General features: G+C 41.1%; 1 protein-coding gene across 1 annotated transcript in view; it reads left to right on the top strand.

Annotated features, from left to right (window-relative positions):
- Positions 1 to 1,366: 1,366 nt before the first annotated feature.
- The window catches only part of ZSWIM9 (zinc finger SWIM-type containing 9), a gene marked incomplete at its 3' end in the record, with an annotated part of 28,658 nt that continues 18,840 nt past the window's right edge, over positions 1,367 to 11,184 (top strand). The window contains exons 1-3 of the mRNA XM_053451504.1: positions 1,367 to 1,445; positions 7,657 to 8,738; positions 9,959 to 10,170. Of these exons, the coding sequence (XP_053307479.1) occupies positions 7,749 to 8,738; positions 9,959 to 10,170 (1,202 nt within the window). The remainder of the gene's footprint in view (positions 1,446 to 7,656; positions 8,739 to 9,958; positions 10,171 to 11,184) is intronic.

Genomic DNA, 11,184 nt, shown 5'->3' with positions numbered 1-11,184 from the left:
CTATGACCCGGCTAAACTACACATGAATCCCCAACAAAGACTTCCAAAACACCCTCCTCACACAACGAAACACTGCCCCCCCAGACAACCCCGACACAGAGTTCCACGAAAATGTCTGCCTCAGCCTGGGGACAGGGTCTGGGGCAACTCCAGTTAACTTGGCCCTGTCACAGTAAGGGTAGACCATAAAAATATATACGAACCAACACACATACTTTTTGACTGCAAGTACCGCGTCAACATTAAAAGTATTACTACATTTTCTAACTCAACAAAAACTCCTATTGATCATTAGTGACCCTAAGATGACTTGCTTGTTGAAGGAGGCTAATCCCTTCCTCGTTATGATTATACAGTTCACTAAAGTATTTATGGACAAAATATCAATGATCAGTGACAATCTTTCTTCATCTACAGAACTTGAGATATGTAAAACTAGGTTATAAGAACCAGATATGTTTTATAACAGAATAAAACACGATATTTCTGAAAATTCATTTTAACCCCTTAAGGACCAAGGCTTTTGGTTTACACTACAGGACAACAGCAATTTTTGAGTTTTTGCTGTTTCTCTGTTCAACCTAATGTCCCTTTTTCTCAGTTAGTTAACCCACACAAATTATTGTTTTTCATATTCATAAATGTAAGACATTATTTTGTATGGTTAAAATAAAAAAAAACAAAGAAAAACATGAAAATGTTTTCACACAAACATAAATTGCATTTTCAAATTGGAATAAGTAGATTTACAGTGGGCACTGGTGCTGCATTTCAACCAACGAGCTGACATGGGATCATGGCAGAGCGATCATCTCCCACTGCTCCAGCACTAAGGGATCAGGTGACGGAGAGGATCTACCCAAGACTCCATCCACGGATATAGGTAGGAACAGCTCCACAATGTTCTCACTGTCTGCACAAAGACAGTGCTCCTGGCACTGCAAAAGCATCTTGTAATTAAGAGACTACAAGCTGCTTTTGAAAAGTTTTGGGGGCTTGGGGGAGAAATACTTTCTTAAAAAAAGCTTATGTGCACCTCAAGGGTAGTACTTAATAAAATAAGCGGTAAATCTACTTCAGAGACAATAGCAATTTTTTACAGTTCTTAATCGTATACAGTATCATCAACATATCCTCCCAATAGAATCAATTCAAATTGCTAATTAATGTACCATTTAATATAGCTATTCGAGTGTGTCGTGTTGCTTGGGGAATACACGAGCCTCTAGGTACCTAGATTAAACGTTTGAAAAGTACGACGCACTTTAAACACGTCATTTCCAATCCCTCTGGCAAAACAGAAAACTTGCTGCCGTACAGCGAAACTGGTGGAACACTGCGCATGCGCGCTACGTGACCAAATGCGACTTTAACTATTTGGGCGCTGTATGTGGCAGGCGCAGCACAATGGAGTATGGCGAATGGGTTAATTGAAGCGTTGCAAGGTATTTATTAACGAACAGTGTTTTAAAAGTATATTTAACTCAGGATATGTTGTTACTCCGAAGATGTTTTACTTTTGGTGTTACTTGACGTATGTATTGGCGTTTTGTAAACTAACGTGCTGAAAATCATAAACCGACGCAGGCCTCATTGAAACTAGTTGATCATGTCCTAGTTTACCTTGATATGCAATTCAGGGTTTGCAGTGACCCACAGCTAATTTTAGTCGTTACTACTAAACTGACAGTATCCTTTAACACTTCCCGGTTTCGTTTTCTGTAGTAGTGAGTTTTTTGAGGGAGAGCGAGAGAATTCGTTTTTTTTTTCCTCTTGTTAAGCTAAGATTAACTATGCACACCTGTTAAAAAGTGTGCAGTTTCTTCCACAGAAAAGCTACTGCTGTGATTACTAAAAGCAAAAATGCCCTATTCATTATAATTCTGTGTGCGCTTCCTGTTTTTTGGTTTTAGACCGTATTCAACCCTGGTTGGCTACCAGGATGTGGGAACATAATTGGCATATCATGTAATTTGTTAAAAAGGCGCCGGTTAGGAAACCTTTTAGACATCAGTACCACTTGGGAAGTGCTGTTATCTAAAACGCCTAACTTTTAAGCTGTACATGGAGAGGGAAAAATTCAAATCACGCAACATAAACTGCTGGTGTGACCAGGTGACCCTGTTTCTTAGTGTACAGTAACATGATTGTCGCTTTGTGTCGCCTTAGCCTTTTTAAACAAAAATCAGCTAATCCTAACTCCCTTACACGTCATGGTTCTTTACTTAAAGTAACACTTCAGCCGTCACATGTACATTATTATTATTATTATTTTTAAAGCGCCATCATATTCCATAGGGCTGTGAAATTGGGTAGACAGGACATGACAGGTAGTATCTAGCATAACAATTTGACTTACAGAAACAGTTGATGAGGGCCCTTCATAAATGAGTTTACAATCCAGATGGAGTTCGAATGTATTACACAAGAGGTAAAAGTGCCGTTGATTGGGATGGATCAGCCACACAAGTATAGCAGGAGATGGATTAGGAAAGGTGAGCTAAAGGAAGATGGTAGAAAGGGTGTTAAGACATACGTTCATAGGCATCCTACTTTAATCCATATGTTAGCTGTGCGATCCCATCAAATTTTTATGGTGCCACCCTTGCACATGGAGGATTCTGCAGAATTTAATTAAAGACATTTCATTGCATATGATATAGCCACATTCAATTTGCTACATCACTGGCTCTGAATGCTCTAAGCAGGGGGGGGGGGCTTAGCACAGCAACAGTTTGAACAGTAAGGAACTTGAGGCTGTTTGTCATACAGACGGGTTACTACACATACTGAAAGAGTAGTGCAGGTGCTTGCTAGGGACAGAGGCAAATTACACTGCATGCTCAAATGCAAAAAGCATATGGGGGAAGTAGATTTGGCCGGCCACAGTTTACGGGTGCATGTGGCATACCGAAAATGAAAAATGTGGTTTAAAGAAGGTTGCCATCTGTTTAGTTCAAATGTTTCAAATTTAATTTAAACATTTTCTCTTTTGATCAACTACCCTTGGCATGCAAATTTGGAATCGGTAAATGTCCTGAGACTTTTGCATAAGCATTTTTCTAGCAGGATCCCCTCTCCACTGCAGCCTTGCATGCTAACGCTTGTAAAACAACTCGCGGATTAGTGAATTTAGTGAGTTCAATGTGAACCTGCATATCCTTGCCTGGAAGTCACCCCAATACATTGAAGTAAAACAGATTAAACAGGTCCCCATGATTGCCAGTTAACAATGTGGGCAGACAATTGTTCCCTGTCTTTTCCCACCCCATGGGATTAACCCCTTAACAACCAATGACGGGCCAGGCACGTCATGCAAAAGCGGCACGTCATGGTATTGAACAAGCTTTTACAGTCGCTTTCTTTGCTTGAACGGTGTTGCTGTAATGCCTCTATGTGGAGGCATTCAGCAACACAGAGATCGATCCTCCTCAGGGTGTCAACGTCCGCCATACACCCAACAATCGCCTCCTATGCTTCAATGGCATTGCTGAAACGCCTCGATAGCGACACCGAACACCCAACCAAGGACACACTGTGACCGCTCTGGAGAGCAGTTACAACCACCACTGTGAGAGATTTTGCCTCTCTCAAGATGGCAGCGTCCTTTAAAAAAATAAATAAATAAACAAGTTTCCAAGAGGGTCTCTCCAGACCCTCCTGAGAACTCTGGTAGTGCATTCAACCATGCAAGTCAATGGTCCCCAGCTTTCTAATCACAATGTAATTATTATTATTTTTTTAAGGTAACAATTAAAAATAATTATGCAGGGAAATTTAAAAGTAGTGCTAAAATATGAGCTCGATCTTCCCAAGTATCCTGACATGGAAAGAGTTAAAATATTAGCATTTGAAATACCCAAGGGGTGTAAATAAAAGGGTAAATTGGAGTGGCTGGGTTCAAAGATAGGGCATAGGCACAGATTGACCAAAATGGGGGATAAAGTGCACTTCCCAAAATTTGTCCTTTTAGCCCCAGACAAACCCATGCATGGATGATATCACCGTACTCAAGAGATGTTGCATATTGGGGTGCTGTTTGACAGTGACCTATACTAAGTGGTAAATTTACACCGCAAACTTTGGCAAAGGCTGGTGGTAGAATTATTGCATGGAAAGGGTTAAAATACCAGCATTTTAACCCCTTAAGGACCAGGCTGTGTTTTACCTTTTGTACAGACAGAGGCTGTTTTAACACTTTTGAGGTGCTTGTGTTTAGATGTAATTTTCTCCTCACTCATTTAGTGTACCCACACAAGTTATATGTTGTATTTTTCAGGACAAGAAAGGTTTTCCTCAGGTACCATTTTTGATCATATTATCTAATTTCCCATTAAAAAAAAATAATTTACTCATCCAAAAAAAACCTGTTAAATAGATTCTACTATTTGTCCTGAGTTTAGAAATATCCAATGTTTTTTTTGCTTTTTCCTGCAAGTTATTGGGCGTTTTGCTATTTTAAAACCATTTTTTTCCCCAAAGCTGGTCATTCTGCCCCATGTGCTATTTTGGATATCTTTGAAGCTGGCCAATGCTATTTACCCCATCAAACCATATTTTACCCTTTAACCCTTTCCATGCACTAATTCTACTTCCACCCTTTGTCAAAATTTGCTCTTCAGGTACATACGTCACTTTCAAACAAGACCCCAATATGTGTTCGGCAACATCTCCCGAGTACGGTGATAGCCCCCATGCATGGGTTTGTCGCGTTGTTTGGGAGGTAAAACGCCACATTTAGGAAGTGCGCATTTTTTAACTTGGAACTTTTACATGTAGTCCTACTGCCCCATGTCCTAATTGGGCCATCTTTGAAGCCGGCTAATTCAGTTTACTCCATCAAACCATATATTTTTATGGGTCAATTCACGTTAAGAGGTAAAATAACTTAGGTTGTCTAGTTTTCAAAAATATATGGTTTGATGGGGTAAATTGAATTAGCCGGCTTCAAAGATGGCCAACTTTGGACATGTGGCAGTAGGACCAGATGTCAAAGTTCCAAGTTATATATTTTTTAATTACTTATTTTATAGGAAATTAGCTGATATGATCAACAAAATAGTATCTGAAGAAAGCCCTTCTTGTCCTGAAAAAAACCCCAATATATAACTTGTGGGTAAATACAAGCACTGCAAAAGTTGGTCAAACAGCCTTGGTCATAAAGCAGGGCTTGACAAATTTGTTGTGAATCTAGGCGTCAGCTAAAAAAGTTAGGAGCCAGGATTTTTTTTTAAATTAACAGTTGGTCAGGAGTGATCTGATCATCATCAGCCCACTTACTAAACTCACAGCATTTGACCTGGAAGCACCATGGACTTTCAGGTTAGTGCTGGTTTTTTTTTTTTTTTTTTTTTTTTCAATGCTGATGTTCCATTGGAGCACAGCATTGACTGATATTTAGTCCCCCACAAGCTTGTGGGGGCAAATGTTTACCCCTGCAATGCCACGAATGTGTCATACACAATTGTGGAATTGAAGGGGTTAACGCTGCACTGTCGCTCTCAGGGAGCGATCTGGCAGCAGGGGAGGATTAGGGCTGGTCTCCACACTCACTGGGACGCAATTGTTGGTCTTGTGGGGGCTCGTTTTTGCTGTTGCTGGTCTGCCTGGAAGCCCAGCAGCAGAGCCCCTTACAAAATGGGAATTAACCCCTAAAATTCTGCGATCGCAGCATTGAAGGGGTTAACGCTGCACTGTCGCTCTCAGTGAGCGATCAGGCAGCAGGGGGGTGTTGGGGCTGGTCTCCACACTCATGTAGAGAACGAAGAACCCTCTCTCCCCCTGTCCCTGAAGCTGCCTCTGGCAGCTGGGATGCAATTGTTGGTCTATAGACCAGCCATTGTAGGGGGGGGTGTGTCTCTGATGACTCCTGTAGGCTTCCATGCCTACAGGAGTCATCAAAGGGCTTGTGGGGGCTCGTTTTTGCTGTTGCTGGCCTGCCACCAACAGCAGAGCCCCGTACAAAACAGGAATTAACCCCTAAAATTGAAGGGGTTAACGCTGCACTGTCGCTCTCATTGAGCGATCGGGCAGCAGGGGGATGCTGAGTCAGGTCCCCACAGGTCCAATCAACACTCAACCCCCTTTCCTGAAGCTGCCTTTCAGCCTACAGAATCACTCCGTGGGAGTGATCTCAGGCTCGGGAGCGGGCTCTGGGTGGGTGTGCTGTCTGTCCAGACTCCTGGGCAGACAGCAGCAGCAGCGCCCCCGCGATCGCAGGCTGACAAACACCTAAGCGCCAGGACAAAATTCTGAGTCGACCTGGCGCCTGGGATTTGTCGAGCCCTGTCATAAAGGGTACAAAAAAAAAAAAAAACAGCCTGGTCCTTAAGGGGTTATATCTACCCTCAGTTAGCAGGGGGTTGGGAAGTTAAAGGAACACTCCAGCCATCATATGCACTGATGAGGTCCCTTTAACTTTCCGTGGTGTCTTTTTTTTTTCTTCCAAATGTGAGATCGGCTCAGCTCCTTGCACAGAAGTTTGTCTGAGTGGTACTTTATGATTTGATGCCATAGACCGTGTTCATATTGTTCCTCGAAATAAAAATGTTTTTTAGGGAATAACCTCACCCTCATGCAATAATTATGATCAGCTGGTGGAGGGTGATCGTGCCCCCTGATTCCTACAAACTGGTGTCGGAAATAAGATTTTTTTTTTTTTTTTTTTTTTTTTTTTTACTTTAGCTGCAACAGAATAGTCCTAAATACAGTCACACTTAAAGCACGTTGTGTGCTTGCATTTTAGTTCAGTGTTGACATCTTATGTAGCACGGTCTTGTAATTTTACCCTGATTCCTACTCTTAACACCCATACAGCCAACGCAAGACCAAGGCTTGATTAAGGTCTAAGTTTCAACACTAGAAACGGTACAGCCTAGATGGGCAGAATGGTTCTTATCTGTTGTCAAGTTCTATGTTTCTATGTTAGATATTTAAGTTTAGTTAGGGAGAGTATAGGGAGCCAATGGAGAGACTAGCACAGTTGTGCAGCAGATGAAGAGCGATGGGAGTAAAACACATTAGTCTGGCAGAAATGTTCACAATAGATTAGAGTGGTAAACGGTGTGAGATTGGAGGCTGGTTAGTAGGGGGTTGCAATAATCCAAACAGGATATGACAAGAAAATTGATTTATATTGTAGGAGTTTTACTGCAATAACAAAATAAAGTTCATACCAATTTGCATGTGTTAAAAATCACTGGAGTTTGTTGGTGTTTGATGTGATCTCCTGTACCAGGTAATTCTATTTTTGGTCAGGTTAGAGAGTTCTGGATATGAAAGTGTTACTACTGTAGTAGTCTTATGCAAGTATTTGTCTCTGTCTTTATGATCATGTTAAGCATATGAAGTTATTCACTGCATCAGATGTTTCATTGACTTCATGATATACAATGAAAGGCTAACCCCCATTGAGCTTGTATGCAAGATGGGTTGTGCTGGCCCTAAGAAATGCTTAGTTAATAAGGGGAGAGGCATCTCCCTAATAATTTAGAGAATGTATTATGTGAGTATCTACTGTTATCAATGTGTTGGGATACATAAGACTAAAATAATTTAACTGGTGTTTGTATTCTATATGGCGATAGTTTTTCTTATTGGATAGGAACACATCTACTCTAACACATATATTCTAACTTACTACTTTTTTCTTTATAGAAGCTGTGTGTACGTTATTGGCATTGTGAATTTTAACAAAGAAAAGTCTAGCCATAGAAGACGTTTGACCATTTTATTTGGATTTCCAAAGTATGGCACTTCAACCAGAGAAGAAAAAAGGCAGGTCTTTAAGCCTTGCGGGTATTGCACAAATCTCAAATGATATCTCAAGGAAGTTTTTGGATCGCATTGATCTGTCCAGGCTTTTACGTATCACTTCTAGTTCTATTAAAGATCACTCCAAAGTTCTTACAGAATTAGACAACTTTTTTATTACCGACCCTCTTGCCAAAATAAAATTGGTGTTTGTAGAAGATGCAGTGTTGGTCAAAAACATCTTTATTATGTCTTCCCCGATGCAAGAGGTTTCTCAGAAATTTCCTGAACATCTGTATATAGATCTTTTAACTAGTGTAATACCTGGCTTTAACTTGTACAGTGTGTCCTGTGAAGACGATAACTCAGACTGGAAGATTTGTGCCTACTGCATATCGAGGGAAAACAATTCTGATGTACTGAGGTTTTTAATTGTGTCTGTCTTACAAAGTATACCTAAAATGAAATCTCAGATCAAATATATCACTGTACACCCAGCAATAACAGATTCCTTAAACATGGGTACACTTTTACCCAATGCAACAATAAGACATTGCATTTTGTTGGTTATACAAATTTTAGAGAGCAAATTGCCTAATATACAGAAGGCTGCCCTGGCCCAAATTAAAACAATTATGCATATTCTGCTCCATACACGTTCTTTAAAAATGTACAACCGGCACCTGAATGAATTAAAGGCACTATGTCCTGCAGAGGCTTTTCAGTACTACCTCGACACCTGGCATCCAAGTAGAAAATTGTGGTGCACAAAAGACAACAAGAGACTGAAAGCAGAGAAAACTATTTTTTCGTATGTCATGTCTTTGCATTATACCCTGGTAACAGAAATGGGGAGTTCACTTTCATTAGATGATTGCCTGCATGTCATTCTTTATGGTTCACATGAATTAAGAAGTGTGCCTGATGACTTACCATCCCTGGATTCCCATCATGCAAATGAAATGCCATCTGCTGTTTCTGAACAGGTATGTGGGTTGTATTATTCATTGCCATTGCTATTTTTTCTTAATCTTGTGTCCTTTATTGCTTCCTCTTATCCTCCCAGACACTTGCTTTCCTCTCTGCTCTTACCTGTTCCTCCAACTTCCCTCTGCTCTGTACCGCAACCTCCCATTCTATTCCATCCCATCTTCTCCACTGCTTTGACCAGCACCCTCCAACTCCTTTCTACTCTGACTCGCACCCCTCTCCCTTGGGCCACCACCTCCCATCTGATCCTCTCCAACCCTTTCTACCTCCTCTGCGCTTCCCCATGCATCACCTCTCTGCTCTGATATGCCTCCCCTCCTGCTCTGAAATTTGCCCCAGACAAAACCACTGTGGGTCGGCAAAATGCCTTTTAGGCGTGTTTTTTTTTTTTGAGCAGTTAGCCCTTGTCTTTCTGATGTTTGGCTACTTTTTACTTGACCTTGAGTGTTATCGGGCATTGCTGTGTTGCTTTGTAGCCATAGTGGGAACCCTTTCCCCCTCCTTCTAGGGAAGGAGTGTGTCCTGTTCTGCTCCAATGTTCTAGTCTACATAACAGTTGACTTGGCTACCAACTGACCTTTGCTGATAGTGAGTGTACAAATTCCAAATCTTATTCCTACTAAATTACAAGATGGAGGTAATCTGCATGAGGAGGGGTACGCACTCAAGAGACACTAACTCTAGGCTCAGCCCCTGGTGAGGGTAGATACGGAAAGGGGAGTCAGAGGAGGAGAGGATATGTGAGGCAAGGGAAGGTGACATGAAGTAAGTGTTCAACTAACCTGCCTTCTCTCCTACAGATTGTAGGGGGAGGTAACCTGAGAACAGAAAGTAATAAGTGAGTTACAGAGAAAAGATGGGGATCTATGAAGAAAGTGGAGAAAGGGCAAAGGAAGATATATTTGGCCACATCAACGACAGGAGCATATACTAATATTTGAAATGTCCTGCCCTCATAAAAGTAATGTTATGATGAAGGATCACCATTTACCTGCAATATTCAACTATAAAGTTTGTATCCTGGACTTGCAGAGCAATCTTATTGAACTAACCCATTGCTAGGAAATGTGTAGATGAAAACATGTTCTACCTAAAGAGACACAAACCCTTTTTTGTGTTGTACCCCAAACACCTTGAGCAGGCATATATGCTTTAAAAAAAAAAAAAAAAAAAAAAAAAAACTAAACATTAACTATGTAACTATTCTACTTTATAGTTATGTGAAGAGATTCCTAAAAATGGATTGGAACACATGGAGTTCTACAGTTGGGAAGAATTTCACACGTTTTTGAACACATGGTGTGAAGAACACAAAGTTATTTTTGTAATTCGCAATTCAGTACTCCTGAGCAATGAGGATATGAATCAGGAGCTAATTGAGTCTCTAAAGTACAGTACAGTTCAACTTGGATGCAGCAGTTACACCAGGTAATTTGGCTGAACAGTTGTATTGCTTGTTAATGGGCTAAGTGGTTCTTATTTGCTGTCAAATTCTGTTTCTATGTCAGCTTTTTTTATAAGCCTAAGAGCAGGGCCCTCTGTATCTAACATATTGGTTTCTCTTATTCTGTCAGTTAGCCTTTATCCCTTTCCCCTCACTCTTGTATTTATAAACTGATGCTGCACAGATGCCAATGGTCACGACTCCTATCCTACTCAGCCACATAATAGCATCTTTAGTAAATAGACAATTAATACTTCTACACTAAACCCAATGCAAAATGGGTGAAAAGATTACTGTTATTAAGCTGCTGCTTTATGGACAACTGAAAGCTTTGTTACTAGCCAAACCATGGTTAATAGGTATGACCAGTAAAATAATTTGGAGGGTAGAAACACTGACTTTTATACTTTAAAAATTAAGAGGACAATAAAATAACAATTCAAATTTGGTGTTAGGACAAATTGACCAATGTGCAAAGAGAATACGCAGAAGAACCAATTAATGAACTGGATACCTTGTCACACCTGTCCTTGGGTGGGGCAGTAGTCTTTTTCAACAACTAATCAGGATTTAACCCCTTCGTGACCTTTGCCGGTTCAGGACCGTCATGACAAGAAGGTCACTAAACGACCTTTGACGGTCCTGAACCGTCAAAAAATTAAATAAGCTTAGAAAGTGATCAAGGATCACTTTCTTCGCTTAAACGGCCTTGCTGCAATGCCTCGATGTCGAGGCATTCAACGATCGCCTCCTAAACTTTAATGGTGTCGCTGGAATGCCTCGATCAGGAGGCATCCAGCGACACCAAACACTTACCTCTGGGTGGGCTGTGACCGCTCCGGAGAGCGGGCACAGCCGCAGCTGCCGGTGATCTTCGCCATCGGCAAGATGGCGGCGGCCCGGGAAATAAAACAATAAAGGTGAAAAGTTCGCTAGATGGTCTCCAGACCCTCTAGAGAACTGGCTCCACTTGCTGGTTGAATACAGGTACTGCATTC

This window comes from Spea bombifrons, chromosome 12 (assembly GCF_027358695.1).
Source record: "Spea bombifrons isolate aSpeBom1 chromosome 12, aSpeBom1.2.pri, whole genome shotgun sequence".
NCBI classification, from domain to species: Eukaryota; Metazoa; Chordata; class Amphibia; order Anura; family Pelobatidae; genus Spea; species Spea bombifrons.
This window is presented reverse-complemented; position numbering and strand designations above follow the sequence as displayed.